The sequence below is a fragment of the Tursiops truncatus genome, chromosome 8 (genome assembly GCF_011762595.2).
Source record: "Tursiops truncatus isolate mTurTru1 chromosome 8, mTurTru1.mat.Y, whole genome shotgun sequence".
Classification (NCBI taxonomy): Eukaryota; Metazoa; Chordata; class Mammalia; order Artiodactyla; family Delphinidae; genus Tursiops; species Tursiops truncatus.
The window spans coordinates 11,951,809-11,971,114 of record NC_047041.1 but is presented as its reverse complement, the minus strand read 5'-3'; the positions used below and the strand labels follow the sequence as shown (position 1 = coordinate 11,971,114).

Sequence of the window (19,306 nt, the reverse complement as noted above, 5' to 3'; positions counted from 1 at the left end):
AAACAATATAAACAAAGTATACACTGGAAAATTCTACTCTAACCCCTGTACTCCATCTTTTATTAGCTTTTTGTGTGTCTTTGCCGAGTCAACACAAATAATAGCAAATGAGAATATACTTATTGATCCCTTTTTATACAGCAAAGTTAGCATATTATATACCATCATGCACCTTGCTTTTTTTCACTTAAAATGTATCTTGGAAATCTCTCTATAGCAACATATACGAAATCACCTTACCCTTTGTTTATAATATAAGATATAGTATTCCATTTATAGATGTGGTATATAGTTTATTTGACCAACACCTCATTGATAGACATGTGAGTCTTTCGTTGTTCTCTCTCCCAATCTCCCTCCCTCTTTTTTTCTCTCTTTTTTACTTTTTTCAATTTGCTGCAGTAAAAAGCATATGTTCTTTTACATGTTTGAAATGAATCTGTAGAATACATTCCCAGAAGTGGGACTGCTAGATCAAAAGGTCAGAGTGTTTGTAATTTTGATAGATATTGCCAAATTGTTCTCCACTGGAATTACATAAAAGAACATTTTTTTTTCTGATTTTAATACTTGTCACATCCCTGCAAGGTCAAAGACTTTACTGATCTTGGGCTTGATACGTGCGAGATGTTAGTGCAACCAAGATGGCATTCTTCCCAATTAGGCATGCAAATCTAGGCACTTGAATTCGACACATAATAGATTTGCATGAGCCATGCATATCGTCTGTCTTATGAGCTCTCTTCCCTTGGAATCTGCAATTTTTAATCATTGGTGAGTGAGATTTCACCTCTGCAGGGAAAGGTGTATGTATTATTTATCCTTAACAATGTATGAGCATTTGTTTCAGCTGAGTGCCCTTGAAAAGTGATAGACAAATAGTGCTAAAACCCTCTGTTTATTGTCTGCAGTAAGCTTTAATCAGAGCTGCTTCTTGCCGACCAGTGAAATTCTTCTAGAACTACTTGGTGCTACTTGGTGAATAGGGAATATAGAGTGTCTCTCCACTCCCCCTGCCCCTTTTCAACCTTATTGCTAATGTGCTAACAAGGATGTTAGAATAAGACCAGTTGTGAGGTTTTTTTGGTTATGTTGGTCTACTTAGAATTAGCTATTTCAAACTCCTTGCCTAGAGATAGGTACTAGAGTTACTTTCAGAAAATATCTGTGAGTTCTTGTTTCAATTTCAGAGCTGAGCATCGTTTATTATTGAGATCTTAGATCTAGAAAGTCTTGCTAGTTAATAAACATTAATGTTACTCAATGTGATTTTCAAAGAGCCAATGCCATTTTTCTCATAATTAAGAGTCCAGTGTCTAGACGGAGTAAGATCAGCACAAAAAGAAAATTACTTAGAGGCAAATAATATTAATTCTTTAAAAAGACATGTCCAGAGCATTTGTGCTACGATTTAAACTCCTAATGCTTGCAGCTTGCCATTAAACGATTATTACCATGATACTAGTAAATATGAAAATTTTAGAAATATGACATCAGGTTTTTAAACATTTTTCTCTTAAGAATGAAAAACAGACTTCAGGAGAACCCATGAAAGTTAACCCAGGTGTCTAAGAATGAAGATTCCAAGGCAGTAAGAGAAGCAAACTTCCAGATGTGGTGCTCTTGAGACCCTTTCATCATGAACATCTTTACTGTTCAGGAGAAGTCTTCACGAGCATAATTGCATTTTCTATATCACCTCATCCATTTCAAGGATTCTGCTGTGGCTAACTACCATTTTCAGGGAGAACGTAAGCATAACCTTCGATGTAATCACCTTATCTAGCTAGATCTAGGAGGTTGAACATTATTCAATCAGTGGATAAGTGGTAGAAACAACCGTACTACAAAAATATCTGGAATCTCCATGGCAGATTATACAATGAAGCAAAATGATCAGTTGTAGAGGGCTTGTATATTTATCCAGGACACCAATGTTGCAGATTCAGATGGCTAGGAGGAAGATGCTAAGGTGGAGTTAGGAGTGCAAAAGGTTTATTGGGTAATAACACCTGTGAAAGAAAAGGGGAAGAAGAAAGATGGGGCAGGAGGGGGCATCACACCACGCAGCAGCCCTGACAAAGTCTGCAAGCCCAATAAGATGCTCTAGAGCAAAGATTTCCTATTAGAGGCATCCCACTTAGGTCCTTTTACCAAAGCTTTTCTCAAGTCATTGATGGAGGAACACAGGAACATGGCCTCAGCTTGAACACTGATGCAGACGCCAAAGGAGCCAACAGTTGGGAGCTGTCATCTAACCATACTCCCTGTGGCTGGAAAGCATTCTTTTCTTGAAGGTGGATCTGAGTGGTGCACGACTGTATGTACCACACAGTCCACCCTGTGCCATGTGTAGATGCAATTCTCCATCCGTGATCAGAGCCAGCTCCTCCAGGGCTCTTCCAGAGGGGAACCTCAGAAAAGGGAGGTTAGGGGAACGGACTACAGCCCGTGACACTGCAGATGGCTTCAGAGCCACAACTGGTACCCACCATCTCCCTCTTCCATTATCCATTCTATCACCTCAGCTGGTCTCAGTGGTTTACCTAGTGGTTTTTCCCAAACCCTGATTCCTGCGGAATCTGAATCCCTGGTAACTATATGCTGCTTAGACTTGGGTTGCTTTGCTTGTCCACCCCAGTCACAACTGGGCCAGGGAGTAGCAAGAGCCACCATCACGGGTCACCTGAGTTCCACATGTCTCATCCCTTGAGCCTGTCACGCAACAGCAGCTGCACCTCCTCCCGCTTCTCAGGGTCGGGGATTCCTAATAGGGTGGTGGCTCGTCTTTCCTGCTAGTCTCTGCAGCAAGGAACCCAGAGTACCCAGGCAGCATCACAGCCATAGCTTGTAGGTCCGTGGGACTCTTTCCGTGTCCCCTGGTGAGAGCACGCCTTCTTGGGAACCAGGATGTCAAACTCTGCACAACCTAGAGATGAGGGGTTGGGAAGCCAAAGTCCCTCAATAATCATTGGGAGTACTTGCAGGTGGGGCTACTCCTGCTTCCACACTTTGGTGCCTGGACCCATGCATTCCTCCTACTGGGGACACTGCTCCAACCAGGGGCTCCTACTGTAATCTTGGGCCCACGCTCACATCCCCTTTTTTGTAAAGTGGCCTCCCTGGTTGGATGCTATTTTGCATGGAATTCTATGCCTGTGGATCAGGCATTCTGCAAGCCTCTCACTAGTGGTGCTGACTAAAGCCCTGTGGGCAGGAAAAGCATACACATATGCAGAGTCCAGGTCTATTCCTGGGAAAAGGAACCATTGGCCCTTCCAGGATGAAAGTGGTCCAGTGTAGTCATTTTGCCACCAAGTGGCCAGTTGGTCTCCCCGAGGAACAGTGACAGACTGAGGGCTTAGCTTTTGTCTCTGTTATTGGCAGGGTGAACGTTCAGAGGTCAGGATAGCTAACTCAGCCTTGCTAAATAGGAGTTCATGCTATTGGGCTCCTGCATAACCTCCATCCTTGCTGCTGTGGCCACTTCATATACGTGCCCATCATACCAACACTGACAAAGGCTGCTTCAGGTCAGCTGCCCAAGTCATTTTGTCTACTTAGTTGTTTAGTCCCTCTTCTGTAGTGGATGCTTTCTTTCGGGTGTTAACATAGGACACAAAGATCTTCACACTTCATGTCCATTCCCATCTGTCTATCCACATGTCTCTACTCCAGGCCTCCTTGCCACTTTTTTATTTCCAGGCCCTTGTCCAACTGGATATGTGATTCACCACTGCCTATGAATTTGTACATGTTCTAACATCAGACCACTTTGACACAGAGTACTTGGGGGCAAGATATAATGCCCCCAAGTCCACCCACTGGGAAAATATTCCTCTATCATTGTCTTTCAAGGCCACCCTTGCATGAGGCTGTAGTGGAGCCACCATATGCTCTGGGCTTGCAGACACACACCAAGCTTAGGCTTTTTCATCCTCCTTCAGCTTGTCATATGCACCGCCCACCTCGCACTTCACATAGGGCCATATGCGTTATCTGGGTTGCGGGGCGGGATAACCAGTATAACTCTGAAAGGTGACATGGATTCTGGGCTACCTAGTTCAGCAGCTTGCTCATTGCCAGTTCAAGATATGCAGCTCTGCCATTTCCATCTTAGGGTAGGTTGCTGCTGGGACCCCCTGACTTTATGTCTTGGGGGGTCCAACAGGGCCCAGCTCATGAGGGGATTTCTTGGCACGTGGTCACTTGTATCTTGGTCAAATGTTCCATCATAGGGAACATTCTCATGCCAGGAGCTGATTTTCAGGAGGTGTGTTATTTTTTGCTGTGGATGTCACGACTTTGCTCCAGAACTCCAGGGACCTGAGTTATGGTTTTCCCACTGGGGTTTGCAATAAACATCACATTTCATCTTTTTCTGCCCCTAACATCTCCGACAACAAAGCACTTACTGAACATATGACCCAAGTGGCAGGGTTGCTTGCATTACAGTCTGGAGCTGCTACAAAGCTCTTTCATGCTCTCAACCCAGGTCAAAGCTGGCTGAATTCTATGTCACCTGGTATGTGGGCTGGAGCAGTTTTTGTAGGTACGGAATATGTGGCCTTTAGAACCCAAAGAAAGCTACAAAGAGGGGAGAATTTCTTTGTAGAGAGGTTGCAAGATACAGCCATTTGCTTTTTGCTTTGGTGGGGAGATCCCAGCATGTCTCTGACCACTGGATTCCTAAAAGTGTTACTGAAGTACTAGCCTTGAATCTCTGAAGAATGTAACTCCCACCTTCGGAGCACTTCTTCCTCATCGTGCCAATCAACGTTGTCAACGTTGTGAATCAAGGTGATGTTCTATAGGAGACATTCCATCCAATCTCAGCAAAACTATAAATGTATATTGCTGTCTGTTCCATTTGAAGATGAACTATTTTTCTGATCCTCACGCCTGAATCAGATAGGGAAAAAAATGCATTTGCCCAGTTAACAGCCACATGCCATGTATCTGAAGCCATGTATCTGAAGCCATCTGTACTAACGCAGTATCTCCAGCAAAGATATGTTAGTACAGCAGATGCAAACTGGAGCTTGCAGTAGCCCACAGTTATTCTTCAGGATCCATCTTGCCCAATTAAATGGAGATATGATAAATCCCACCACCCCTGCTCTCTAAGAGTGACACTAATCTTCACCATCTTCCCCCAAACCCAGGATGCAAGACTCTTTTGTATTTACTACCTTGGCTGGAGTAGAAGGATCAGTTTCCTTCCTTGCTATGACAGCTTCTACCACACAGACCAAGGACCAAATGTGTCAAGTATATTAAACCCAATTATATGTAGGGACTCGGGAACTGACATCCAGGTAGGTCGGCAGCCCCTGTGGGCCTGCTGGGACTTGGCCAGGTCTCCTTTTGTTTCCTTGGCCTCTCTGTTTTCACTCTAACAGGGTCTTTGGGTATCAGTGTTAACTCAAACCCCTTGTCCAACAGTCCACAAGATATCTAGGCATTCCCCTCCCCCAGTCTACAGTCAATCAAGTAAATGACCATAGGTCCTTTGGGGGAAGGACTGAGAGAATCACTACTGTACACACTTGTCATGATGTTGCAGGATTCTTCCCTTTGGTGACCTGGTTACCTTTTTAGTCTATGGATTCCAGATTTGAAAAACTGACTCAGATCCACAAACTGAGCAAAGGATCAAGACCTTTCATTGGGGCAACGGTCTTTGGCCTCTTGCTCAACCATTCTTGCTCTTTTTTATTATATATAGTAAGCAATACCCTTGTTGGCTGCCCATCTACTTTGCCCCTTGGATGCCATGCTCTATTAATCATCTCCATAACTCTCTATGGATCAGGGCCCCTTGGCTACAACCCTGACCTGCTTGGTTATTATGAAGATTCGACCCCCTTGGCTTCAGGCAGTAGAGTGCTGCTCCCTGGTCTCTGTTGTTTCAGGTGCCCATCATCCCCACTGCGATTGGACAGTCAAGGTCTTTGACCACCACTGCTGCCATCAGCCCTGACCTGCTGAGGGGAGCCCCACCGAGCTTGTTTGTGATGCTTGTGCGTCTCTCACCAGCATATTCCTGCTGCCTTTGGTGGGTGATGTGTCTGTCCTCTGGGCCTTTCCGTGGGACATGATCATCTGTTGGGTCTTCTGGAGTCACATGATATACATGCGTGTCCATGTCTCTGAGAATTTTAATCCCTTCTTCTGCCATCTGCCACAGTAATCTGGACATTTCAACCCCAATGTATATACATTATATATATTTATATATATACACACACACACACACACATATATAAAATCCCAATGCATAAAATTATATACACAAGTCCAGGTTTTTCCCAATTAGACCCTGATTTGGGCATAGTAGAGCTGCTTCAGTTGAGCCCTTGATATAGCCTTTGTCACCTCAGCTAGGTCCTCCAGAGCAAAAATTGCCCATTAGGGGAGTCCTGCATCGGGTGGAAAGTGCTGAGGCAATTGTCCCAGCACCTCGCCCAGTCACGGATGGGGTTGCCCTTGGCTCCGACAGTGAGGCTGAGCCTGAAGGAGCTCACAGCTGGGGGCTCGTGGCCGTCCACACTTCTCACTGCATCATTTCAAACTAGCTCAGATCTGACTGTTTCTTTCACAGAAGGTGTAAGAAACTTAAGAAAACAAAACAAAAACAATCAGCATATAAGGCTTATTCTACTCATTTTTAGGAATATTTTTTTGTTTTGTGTTTCGTTTGAACTGCCTTTCCTCCTGCCTAAAGAGCAGCTTCCATCTATGCCATCTTTGTAAAACGCAAATTGTCTTGGGTTACTAGCTCCAAGCCACGCCCACACCACCTTTGGTCTAAATCTTGTCAAATCTTGGCTCACTTCACCCCTTCAAACAGAATAAACCCTCCTGCCGACATGGCATAAAAAGAGATTTTTGTCATTTTTCCCTCTGTGACCACTGAGTGTACACCCGGAATACATGCTCACTAACTGACTCCCCAGCCCAACCAGCGATAAGCCAGCTCCGTCTGTCCTCAAGCACCTGGCACTCGCTTGCACCCAGCTTCTCAGTCATTCTGATCCATTTATGCCACCATCTTGTGTATCTGGTTAGCCCAGGTGGCATTTATCCCAGGAGCAGTCCTGCCCCAAGAAGGATGAAACATTTAATATGGGTCAAAAGGCTGAGATACAAATACCCACGAGCGCATGAAGGAAGACCAAAGCAATTACTATGACACGAGCAGTTTTTAAAATAGAACCAATTCTTTTGCTTCACTACATTTAGGTTGACTACTGGACTGAAACCTTAATAAAGGCTGGGCAAGGAGAATGCTCTTTGAGGTGAGTCTTGGATTTGAGTTTAATTTTATTTTGGACAGGCACCCAAAAAATCAGATTTTCTGTTACATAAATATGTGCCTTGGGGAGGAAAATAGTCATTTGACATCTGAAAGTAAATGTGGAGAATTCGTAAAACCTACTGAATCACCACAGGATTATGGGAAAAAATATTGAATAATTTAGACTGAAAGACTAGTTTCCCAAACCTCTTGTCCATTTTAGGACAATTTGTTCAAAACTGGAATTATGTCTTTTGATACAGTTGGCATTTAAATGTCTGGTCAGAGAGAACTTTGAAGCAATTTTTAAATTCCCATTGATTTACAGAGAGTTTTCTCCTGCTACCTTCAAATGATTTCCTTTTTTTAACAAGTCTCACTTTAAATATTTTGGATAGTAAACTTAGTTTCTGCCTTAGCCAATGTTTCTCTTTCTGCATCGAACCGGACACCTTTCTACCTCGTTCACGATGCCTTTTAAATACCTACTGCAACTTTTCGTCAGGGGGGGTCTATCTGTCCCCACTCCCTCCAAGGACCCTCGCTGGTATCTGTGGAGGTTTCCAGAGCCCTTGGTTTTTCCCTTGTGAAAGATCCTGCCTCGCGTTGGTTACCTGTCCCCCGGCCTAACCCGCTGCCCTGCGGTGTATCAGAGGGAAAGGGGCAGGAATAAAACCTAGAAAAGTTTGAGACAGTTTCTTTCAATACTTCACGCACACCTGTGAAAAAACAGGGTAGAGCCTATTTGTGGCAGCCGTTCAAAAGCAGAGAAACAAAAAAAGACTTTGGTAGAAAACCAACTTTAAATATTGCAGGCAGCAGCTTTGTTTGGTGTTTGAATCCCATGCTGGTGGATGCTAATTCCGTAACATTATACACTTGCCTTTTTTTGGGTACAAAGGTAGAAGGGGGGTTTTCTTCTGTGTTTTTCAGTGCAAAGTGATTCCGATCAGAAAGGACCAAGGTTTCAGCTCCAAGTAACTGACATTTCCATCTGAATCTACTCTGTTTTTTTTTTTTTTAAGGGAGGAGAAAAAGGTCTAGTTTTTCAGGAAAAGAACCTCTCTACGCAATCCTGAAACTGATCTTTAGATTTACTTTTCCTTAATCAATAGAAGAAAAACTTGATTGCAACTCAACACTTACGTGACTCTAGCGCAGGACTAACTGAATTTTTGGTTTTGAGAGTAGGGGATTCAGACATCATTTCAGGAATCAGAAATAATTGGCAGCAAGTGGGGGAGAACTGACATGAATTCTTGTTTTACCTAATTTTTCCTGGTTTACCAAGATTTGGCTTAATATTTCCGACTCCATTCCTCCAGTCTCTGCAGAACAGGTTAGTGACATTTTTCATAAATACAAATATTTAAATGAATCCTCCTTCCTGCTCTCTGAACTGTTTCCCTAAGGACTCCAGTCTTAAACCTGCCTGACATCTCCTTCTGCTAAAAGCTGTGTCTGATCTCTGCTAAAGGCTTCCTCCCATTTTCAGCAAAACTGACTAATATTTATTATGTGCTTAAGATTTCAATGTGTGTGCCTGACAACTGAAGATTTACAGTAAAACTCACAGAGGAGATTCACTGATTTTCCATGGAAATCTGGCTGAAGAATTGTGATAGCTTCCAATAATTAGAGAAGGGTTTTTAGTTTTAAGAATGCTATCGGAAGCAAACTTCAGTGTCTACCCATGCACTTGGTGCTGACACAGGAGTACGTACGATTTGGAGCTTGCCTCTCAGCTCTACAGAGCGGCACAGATCGTCCAAGGGGTAAAGCCACCGGTCCAACGGATTGTAACTAAAATGAAAGCAAGTTCACTTTTGTGATGTTCTTTCTCTAATTAATTTGCTGCGACTAATTACTTGCTTGTATACCGGATTCTATTTTTATTGTAATTCCAAGGAGCCACCCCTGGCATGGTTCTTTTTTTATTACATGTCTATTATTCATTTCACATATGGAAAGTCAGTGGACAGTCTTCTACAGCCTGTGACTCTGGTCTGTACTTCAGAGTGATGGACTGGCTCTATAGTTTACAGAAGGTGATGGCAGACTCTAAATCCTCCTACCTGTAGGACCACATTGTGTTTTAACTGACTTTTATGGGATCCTGATTGAAAGCTGTTGTGAAAATTAGGAGAGCCTGGTCTCACAGAGGATGGATGTCTGTTCTAGAGACACAACAGGCATCTGTAGAGTGGGGTCCTGTTTTTCAGGGCTTAAGTAGCTGGAGAGTAGATGCCTTTCCTTGACTCATTGCCGTGCTCATTGATTCTTTATAATTTCCTGACAATTTGAATGATCTCATTGCACTTCCAAACTGCTTCTCACGGGGGAATCTAATTTGTTCATGAGGTGTTGAACATAGGAGGGCCCGCCAGCATCCAGGGCATTTCATCCTGACTCAGAACTGTTGATGTTGTTATGTGAATGTTCTATGATGGTTGTGATGTGTCTTGGGACTTGCCACCAAACACACCTGGTGTTCTATTTACTCTGGCAAGCTGGGGATTTTTTTTTTCTTTTTCTTTTTAAAATTCCAGGATGAATTATTCATCATTACTTAGAATTTGGGTCTCTTTCATCTTCGCACTTGTACGGCACCAAGGTGAGTACTACAAAATTCCATAAAGCTCGTGATTAGCATGCTCTTGAATTTATAAAGAGACGCTTTTGTTGGAACTGTAATTATCAGGGCAGGTGTACATGTGTCTACAGTTACAACAAGAAAAATGTAAATTAAATTCTGCCGTCAAGGGCAAAATACATTAACTCTGAATGATGTTCATTTACATTCCTACTTTTTCTTATTTCACTTCGAACACAATTTGTATATACCAAGTTGCCCCATGTCAATGGAATAAGTCTTTAAGATATGCAGATTATTTTCATTAAAAGTACACAGGGTAGGTGTGTGTGCATCCCATGCCTGACGATTGATTCCAATGAGGCATTTAACTGGTGGCACAGACTTTAAAAAATATACTTGTTTAAGCCAAAATGAGGGAGTTCCAGTGGCATTAATGTCAGTGACTTGAGTATCAGTGGCCACTTACAATGGCCAAAAATCTAAAACTGCAAGTGAAATAAGAAAATTTTTCCCCTCCGTGATTCCTCCTTTTTCTGTATGTAGCATTGCCCCGGGTAGGTAGGAGATCACATGCATTTCTTTCTACAGTTTTTAAATTTTAGGCAAGAAAGCTGGGAAAGTCTATATCGATTTGAAACTTTTATGGCTAAAACTCTAGAGCATCTTCTTTGTTTTATTTGCTTAGTTCAGCGGACACATGATTACAAGTCTGAGTGAACAGAGCTATAAGGCATGTGGAGCCCTAACATTTTTCTAGGATTGGATAAACTTAAGCAGTTGTAGCAGGCAGGCTATAGTGTGAAACCCCACAATAATGACTCCAACTGCCTCTAACCTCGTACTCCTGCTCTAAGAAAGTGTGTCTTATTTGGAGGAAAAAAAAACAAAACAACGTTCTGGGAACATAAAGTTTATTGTAAAATTCCTGGCCTACAATCAGCATGGGTGAGGAGATTCTATCTTCTATTCACTCTGATTCTATTGATAGGCTATGCTGTTAACAAGCTATATTTTTATAATAGTAATGACTTCTAAGGTAGGAATTACTGTAGTTTAAACCTACTCCCTTTTATTAGTCATTTTTTTTATTCAACAACTATTTGATAAGTACTTACAATATTAGATATCTTGATTATTTGTATTCTTCTTAAAATTGAAAAATGTTGATTGTGCATCCTTTCCAGTTCAAAATCATGAGCTAGTTAGGATCATTCCTGAAGGGATGAATCTTGCAAATTTGTGTCACCTTTGGAGCAGAGAGAGAAGTTAGGGACAATCTCTCTGACCATAGTTTTCTGTCTCCTCAGGAGGGGCATGGATTTCTCCTGTCCTAGGCAGATTGGCCAACACTGCCCCGAATACCAGTTAATCTTTCTATTCAAATGATTACAATTCAGCGTGAATTTGAGACCTTGTTCACACTTGGACATCACTTCTGAAAAGTTCCCCATGAAGGATAAATCCATGACACAATTTGATTTATTATTATTAATTTGAGAATGTTCATTACCCTTCAGATTTAATAAGTATCTGTGTATAATTCTATGATAGGGATTATAAAGAGATTTTTTTAAAAATTGCTTCCTTCTGGGAATTTGGAATTTGTTACTTCTATGTAATTATGACTGTTAGAGAAACCTTTTTTGTCTGCTGATGGTGACATTAAATAAAGCACGTGGGCTGAGTGCCCCTGTGATAAAACTAACTACAGCACCTCCCGAAGATTTCCTTTGGTTGGCTTCACAGAGACTTCTGAAGGCTGGGGAACGATGCTTATACACCAATGACCAGGCTCATCTTCCCCATTTCCCTCTTGGTGTTAGCTAGCCCTTGGAAACAGAGTAGCTCTTCCCCCAGGCAGACCTCCCCTCATTCCCTGCTCCACGAGGAGAGAAGCTGGCACTCGGCCAGGCACTACTGAGCTGCTCTCTGGTCACTCGGCCACTCTCTTACATGAGCTGCTCTCTGCTCACTTAAAGGCTCCCAAAAGAGCAGGGCAGCCCTTGGTGGTTTCTCGCCAGCCTATCGGCTCCATCAGCACAGAGCAGGAATTTTCCCAAGGAGGGGCCCCCGACCTGGGGATGGGGCATCAACATCTGCAAGCAGGTGCCTCACGAACTGTCAGCAGAAGCCCCAAATGCATTTGCCACATGTGAGTTAAGAAAATGGAAGAACAGATGATGTTCTATTGCTCTGTTTTCATCCAAGAAAAGAAAGGACAGAGGCAAAGAAACATTACACCCCAGATATAGATTATTTCATAAATGCCATTGGACCTGATCATCAGTAATGTAGACCCTGGGGAAATTGTCTAATTTCTCTCTCTGAGCTGGGCCACCCCTTGCAAGAGTTTGGATGAGAAACTTCTGAGAAACAAGCCAGCTTGCCAAGAGAGGTGGTGACATGGTTACAGGAGGGGAGCCGTGTGTGTCTGTGTGATGACTCTCACCTTTGACCAGGATGATGAGTAAGCGCCCCAAGCCTCCTCCCAAAGACTGCTCAAAGGCCCAACCTCCTTTGCCCCAGAGGATCCCATGTCTGTCTTTGTAAACAGGAGCTGGGCAGAGAGACTTCTCATGGGGCGGGTGCTCAATCAAGGTCATTCACAGGCCAGTTACTACAAACCCATTCTTCCCACTCTTGTCCCAGATCCAACTATTGTTTATTTCCTCAGTGATCTGGTATCTTCTCCTATTGTGCATCTGGACGAAGGGGACTCCTTTCAGGAAAAGACTTGATAGTAGAATTCTTGAGCTAGAAGGGAGTCTCATAGCCACTGGCCACGTTCTCTGTACGTTGCCTTCTGATCAAGGATTCAGCGGGCTAAGCCACACCAGACCTAGAGGCACCTCTCAGTGCCCTGAGAGCCCCAGGCAGGGCTGATTTCACAACCTTCCAGCCAGTGTGAACCACTGCTGTCTCCTAAATGTATGGAAACATAGAAATGAAGCGGGAAGTAATTTCTCTTAAGGAGAAATGCCATCACTTCCACGCTCCCCTTTCCAGAGGCAGAAGATAACGCACCGTGTCCAGCCCAGGTTGAGGATAAATGAAAAGGCTGTCTGACTTACACGTCGTTTGTAAGACTTACTGAAAGAAGCTGGCTTTAGTGGGTGGGAGGAAAGCAGCTTGCCGAACCGAAGGGGGATCGGCCATCCACCTAACCGCCCTGTCTCTTGACAGTTCAGCCCAGGGAGCTCATGTATCCATTTTGGCAGAATGACACCAAAACCCCTAAAGTAGACGACGGAAGCTCATCTGAGATTAAGCTGGCCATCCCCATCTACTTCTTTGGCGTTCCTTACCGCACCATCTATGTAAGTGACAAGCAGCCCAGCTGTTGCTCTAGGGCTCTCCCACCTTGCTGGTCATTAAGGAAAAGTATTTTAAATACCTTCTTCCAGGGCTCTGGGAATGGAGGATTTGTTGGCAGCCCAGATGACGAGTTCTGAGATTTCATGAGCTGATAGGTTTTATGATTAAGAAAGTCAAAGGTATATTTCATGGCTAACGTTCACAGCGGAGGAGTATACAGAGCAATGGATTGCTTTTGTGGGTGATGAAACACCCAAGCGAAGCAGAGGCCCCAGTGCCAGGAACATTATTTCTGCCACTAGACAAGATAAAAAGATACAATGAACCATAATAGGAGCAACAGCAATTTTCTTTCCCTTCTGGGGGTGTGAAGACTTTAGGCATCTGCTCTTCTGAGGCTTCCTACCAATATGGAGCAGAGTCAAAGCAGAGTAGAGGGGTACTCAACTATTATTTGAAGGTTGTTTGCAGAATTGGCCAACCTCACTGGGCCTGAGATACGCCATAGGGTCTCATTGTCAAAGCTGCATGAAGAAGTGGTATCATTTGCTGTCAGAGCTCTCCTGGGCACCTGTGTTCTCAGGTTATTTTTAATTTTTTGATCATTGGAATTGCTGCTAGTGAGACTATAGCACATTGACAAGAAGATTCAGAGCAACTGAATCTGTCTTGATTTTCGGCCTTAAAAGAATTAAGTGAAGCAAATGTAGATTATATTACATCCTATTCTATTCTGCGCTCTGCCCTGGAAGAAGAAATAAAACTCCAGGCACCTCCATCTCTGGCCTCCTCTGCATCTGGGACCTCTATCTTCCCCAACTTTTGATTGATAGCTCAAGGCTGACTCCCACTAGAAAAGAGTTCCCTCTTCCATTATGTAACCTGTGGTCCTTGAACTTGCAGCATCACCTAGGCACTTGCTAGAAATGTCACTTCTCAGGACCCACCCCAGACCTACTGAATCTGGGAGGGGGCCCAGCTGTCTGTTTGAACAAGCCCTCCAGGGAATTCTGATGCCCACAAAAGTTTGAGAACCACTGCTCTTAACTATAGAATATAATCAAAACAAATCTGGGTCATCACTAACTTCCTCTGCTAGTCTGTGTGTTTTAATTACACCCCTGCTCTACTCACTGTAGAGCCTCCTTAGTCTATAACAGCTGATTGTAAGTTTCTGAATGTGTTGACCTGATTTTGGAGGTGAGAGGGCTGCACAGGACTTCCATTCTGGAAGCCTTGGTCTCCTAGACCTCTAGAACACGTGTATTTAGTTAAGCTCCCCTTTCTCCTCCATTGTACTAAGTGACATGGAGTCTGAATAATTCTTGCCTTTGCAGAAGGAGGGTCCTTAATTTGGGGGAGGCTTATTTGAGGGCAAATTTTTCCTTGGGTTTCCAGCACTTTAAGCCATGCAGTCTTGTTCAGGCTTCTGGGTTGTTCACTGATACTTGCAGACAGCAGACTCTCAATATCCTTGTAGCTGGATCTCCAGCTTCCTTTCCAAACTGCACACCCTTGCTTCCAAAATAGGTTGACATACATACCCTTGGCCCAGGTACTGATAACTTAACTCTGGGATCTGAGTCACTGTTAATGTCCATAATATTACTAATTAAATATGAACCTAACAATAGAATGTTTCTCTATTGAGGAATTGCAAGTATTCCCATCACAGACACTCCTGCTGTTCCCATCACAGACACTCCTGCTGTTCCCATCACAGACACTCCTGCTGTTGAAACCATACAAGCCTTTGGGTTAAATCAGCTTCATGTACCAACATACTGAGCTGCAGACACAGGCAGAGGCAAATTGTTTACAGATACTGTTTATGAGTATATATATCGGCTTGTTATTTGCAGTAAGGTTTAGTAATTTAATAAGTTTACTAAGCCATTTACAAATCATGAAGAAATCACCATAAGGTAGTCATTTACATATACAGTGTAAAGTTTTCATGTCTCCATTTTGTGCAGAGACTATACAAAGAAGCTAACAAACTACAAGAGCTGTAATGGAATTGGGCTCATCTGTGGATTGTAACCTTATCTTTTTCTGAGTACCGAGTGGTTCTGACATCAGTAGAAATCCTTTAAATGTCTCATCCAGGGTGGGATATGGTTCATCTTGAGATCTGAGTTTGGTGATGGAGTATTTGATTTACCTTTCACTGACACTCCTCTTTTGTCATGTAATAGGAATCAAGGTCTAATATAGAGTTCCTCCGTTTTTTCATTTAACTTTCTGCTTCCATGTTTTTTGGGTTTTTTCCTGTCTATTTTGCATCTGTAACTCTGGATCTTCTTTATTGCCCACATAAGCCACTGCCTAGCCCAACACACACACACACAAACACACACACACACACACACACACACACACACACACAATCCAGTAGCATTTGATAAGTATAAATAAAGACAGGATAGAGAACATGAAAATGAGGCTGATTATTAATAAGAAATGCAGCTGGCTACAAATTGAAAGTGAAAGGAAACCAATGAGTTTGTCTGGAAGCAAATGAACCTCCTAGTTGAGCAATGGAAGCTGCTGTTTGGGGGTTCTGATTCAGTAGTTTAAAAGTCATTTCCATTCATATGATTAGGCGAGCATCTGTCTTGGTTTATAACTCTGAAATTGTCATGGTCTCAGATCCACTGTGCAAAACCTCTTTTATTTTTGTAGGTCAATAACAACGGAGTTGTTTCATTCAACGTGCTGGTGAGCCAGTTCACGCCCGAATCTTTTCCCCTGACGGATGGGAGGGCCTTCATTGCTCCATTTTGGGCAGATGTACACAATGGGATTCGAGGCGAGATCTATTACAGAGAGACCACGGACCCTGTCATCTTGAAAAGAGCCACCAAGGACATCAGGAAGTACTTCAAAGACATGGCAACCTTCTCTGCCACTTGGGTTTTCATTGTGACCTGGGACGAAGTAACGTTTTATGGAGGAAGCAGCACCACACCTGTAATCATTCAAATTTTCCCTTTTCCACTTCGTATTCTGACATCTAATTCTTGTCCATCTTCACTACTGTGAAGGAGTCTAATTGTTAGAGCTGAAGAATGTCAGTTTCCTTGAGTTACACTGAGGAGTCTTGCCACCCACTTTCCAGGAAACAGAGGGAGCTATCACACCTAACCAGTCCAGTCAGCTGTAATATTTCAGAAGATGTGTCATCTCTATCATGAACCATTACAAATGTCTAAAAAGAAGCCCTCCACAAGTTTCTTGCAGTAGGTAGCATTCCTATTTTGCAGGAGAGTGATTGAGACACTGAGACCCCATACGATTAGGGACCCACCAGGAACCCAAAGGTCCCTTTTCCTTACCAGAGGCCCAAATGCCTGTCTCCATCAGCTAATTTCCTTTTCTTCTTTTTTCACAAAACCTGATAGGAAAAGGAAACTAGGGTGCCAGTTTGGAGCCAAATGATCTGGCTCATTTTATTATGTTATGACCTTTTTTAAAATTGTGACCAGGGCTAGAATTATTCATATTTGATGGTAATTGGATTGGGCAGTTGAAGTGTTTCATGAATAAAGTTTCAGCATCTGCTCAGAAATCCTAAATGGGCAATCAGATAACAGTCAGATAAGAAAGATTATCACTGGCATTATTATAGAGATAATCAACTTTCTACAGAAAGGGACAGAACATAATTTTCAGGAAAGCCTGCCGTTTGTGTGGATGACTTTGGCAATGGAGTTTTTTTGAAGCAGCAGATGCGTCTTCAATGTATAATTTCCAGTAAGCAAAGATACTCAGACATCTTCCCTCCGCTTTCTTAGGATTATTTCCAATCCCATCTGTTTTCCGATTTCCCTGGCGATGAGTCAGTTGTTTCAGGGTGAAACAGAAACTACTGAGTTAGAGGCAGAGTTGGAAACGTGCTGGGCTTGCATTTCGTAGCTGCCCTGCCGTGAGCACCCTGCCTCTCTGCACCTTCTGACCAGAGCATCGCAAAGCACTTTATCACTAAGAGGTTCTGGAGAACAGAAAGATACAAGTTTAAACAGTGGATGCACTGGCTAGAAATAACCTCTAAAGAAGCAAAAATTTCCCCCTGTCATGTTATGGATTGCTAACGACTCCTCGGGTGATGTTTGATGTCCTTGAGCCTCATACCTTACAGCTTTAGAATGCAGGATGCCAGCGATCGATACATTTTAGTATCAGAGGGAGAAAAATAAAGAGAAGAAATGCCCATCAAATGCTGACCACCAGTTTTTCAAAAAAAACTTCCATTGGCAGTAAAAATGGCAAGATAATTCAGATATTTCCTGGTTTGTACTTGGGCGTAAATTTATGGACTAGGTGAGGACTCTTTCAATGAGGACGAATGAGGTAACATCTAAGTGCTTTGAGCTCCTTGGAGAAAAAGATGATAAAAATCCTCCAGAGCTGCAGGAGTGTCCCTCCAGCCCTGTCTTCGGAATCGGCCCCTCTTCCATCTCCCACTATCCTAGGCCCCCCCTTCTTTAGAGGAACACGTATCAACAAGCCAAGTAAACACTGGGCATGAGAGATCTTTTAGAAGCAGAAGCCCAGTAGAAAGTCAAGAGGATGTGTTTACTTTAAGGAAGGAAAACTAATATTTATTGAGGCTGACTGTGAACCCAGGGCTGTGATAGGCTATCTTTGCAAATCATTTAGCCCTCACAAGAATGTTCCCAAGGAAGTTCGCCGTCCACTTTAAAGGTGAGGGGATAGGCCTAGAGAAGTTAAGTAACTTGCCCAAGTGTCAAGAAAAGGGATTTGAACCTCATATGCGGCAGAGCAGGGTGCAAACCCAGTCTCCTAACTCTGAATCCTGAACTCTTTCCTCAGCTGCCCCCTCCAGGTAGCGTTAGAAGGCCTCTGAAGTATAAAAGGGCTTTTCAAGAATTAAAAACATGGTTTTACAAGAACAGATGCAGAGGAGTCTTACAACCCGTGTTGAAGAGTTACCTGTGGGGGGGGGGGGTGTGACAGTGAGGGAGAAGGTGCATGGGGGCGAGCCAGCTTCTGGAGCGTTCTTAGGATGGCTGGCTGGTTTTAAGGTGACTTCTGGGATCAGACATGGGTTGCGTTCAAGACCTGCTTGGACCAAAGATATTTCCAACTTTATTTCAGGAGAAGGAATTCACATCCGGAAGGAGCATCCTGGTCTGAAGGAGGGTTTAGCTTTGGTCCTTGTGTGACGTTGACTTTATGCCTTTCTCTTGAATCTGACCCCACAGCGGCCATATAGGTGACTGCTCGCTCCTCTCTGTGTCCCACTTTGCCCTTTTGTTGAACGGGGCCAGAGAATGGAGGCATAAACCTGGGCGGCTCTATCATAAACGCCATCAGCTGTGGCAAGCACGGAGCTTGAGGAGAAAGTTCTCGTGTACAAAAAGGGCTTTTCTTTACTTGCACCTTTTCTCCCTCCCTGGGACTGTCTAGGATGGGAGATTTGGGGCTTCCAAGATCCTCTACCCCAGTTTGATTACACAGGATAAGGATGTGGGTCTTCCTCTGCATCTGACAGAATGTTAACCAGGACGGTATCGGGCAGCTGGGAAAATGCTAGGTTTGAATGGAAAAGGTCGAAGCAGCCTCTCCTTTTAACTCTGTTTTTTACTTGAATTTCCTGAAAACATGCATCAGCGGGTAGGGATTAGCAAAGGGAAATAGTAAAGGACAGAGTTTGCTACAGCTTTTTTCTGGAAACTGTTTGCAAGACTGATCTGAATGTATATAACATCTCCGTCCTAAAAAGTTGAAAATTAAGACCGTGTGTAATGACAGTGCACGAAGAGATCAGACTGGGAGCTCTGGCTCCAATTCTGTTTTCTGTTGCTGGGTCATTGTGGAACTTCCAGCAATTCATTTCCCTTGAGCCCTCAGTTTTCTTAGCTCCTATGATGGGAATGGGCCAAAAAATTGCCTGTCTTAGCATTGGTTGAGGTACAGATGGAGGTGGAGAATTTTGCAGATATAAAGTGATGCATAAATGCTCCATTAGAGGAGCAATTTCTCCCCACCAAGTGCTTTTTAAAAATCAATTTCCAGGGGCTTCCCTGGTGGCGCAGTGGTTGAGAGTCCGCCTGCCGATTCAGGGGACG

General features: G+C 43.4%; 2 protein-coding genes across 22 annotated transcripts in view; both read left to right on the top strand.

Annotated features, from left to right (window-relative positions):
• Positions 1-607, top strand: part of TBCEL (tubulin folding cofactor E like) — an 82,100-nt gene extending 81,493 nt beyond the window's left edge. The window contains exon 11 of the transcript XR_012333291.1: positions 589-607. The gene's annotated coding sequence lies outside the window, so the exon portion shown is untranslated. The remainder of the gene's footprint in view (positions 1-588) is intronic.
• Positions 608-640: 33 nt separating this feature from the next.
• The window catches only part of TECTA (tectorin alpha), a 79,407-nt gene continuing 60,741 nt past the window's right edge, over positions 641-19,306 (top strand). For 8 of the 21 annotated variants that reach the window (XR_012333288.1, XR_012333290.1, XR_012333289.1 and 5 more), the window contains exons 1-7: positions 641-774; positions 1,522-1,751; positions 5,916-6,058; positions 7,246-7,301; positions 9,850-9,914; positions 13,080-13,213; positions 15,897-16,184. Coding sequence is in view for 17 of the 21 variants with exons in the window: in XM_073808066.1 (XP_073664167.1) it covers positions 9,851-9,914; positions 13,080-13,213; positions 15,897-16,184 (486 nt within the window). In the remaining 4 variants the exon portion in view is untranslated. The other 13 variants (XM_073808056.1, XM_073808052.1, XM_033861889.2 and 10 more) reach the window with 13 other exon arrangements.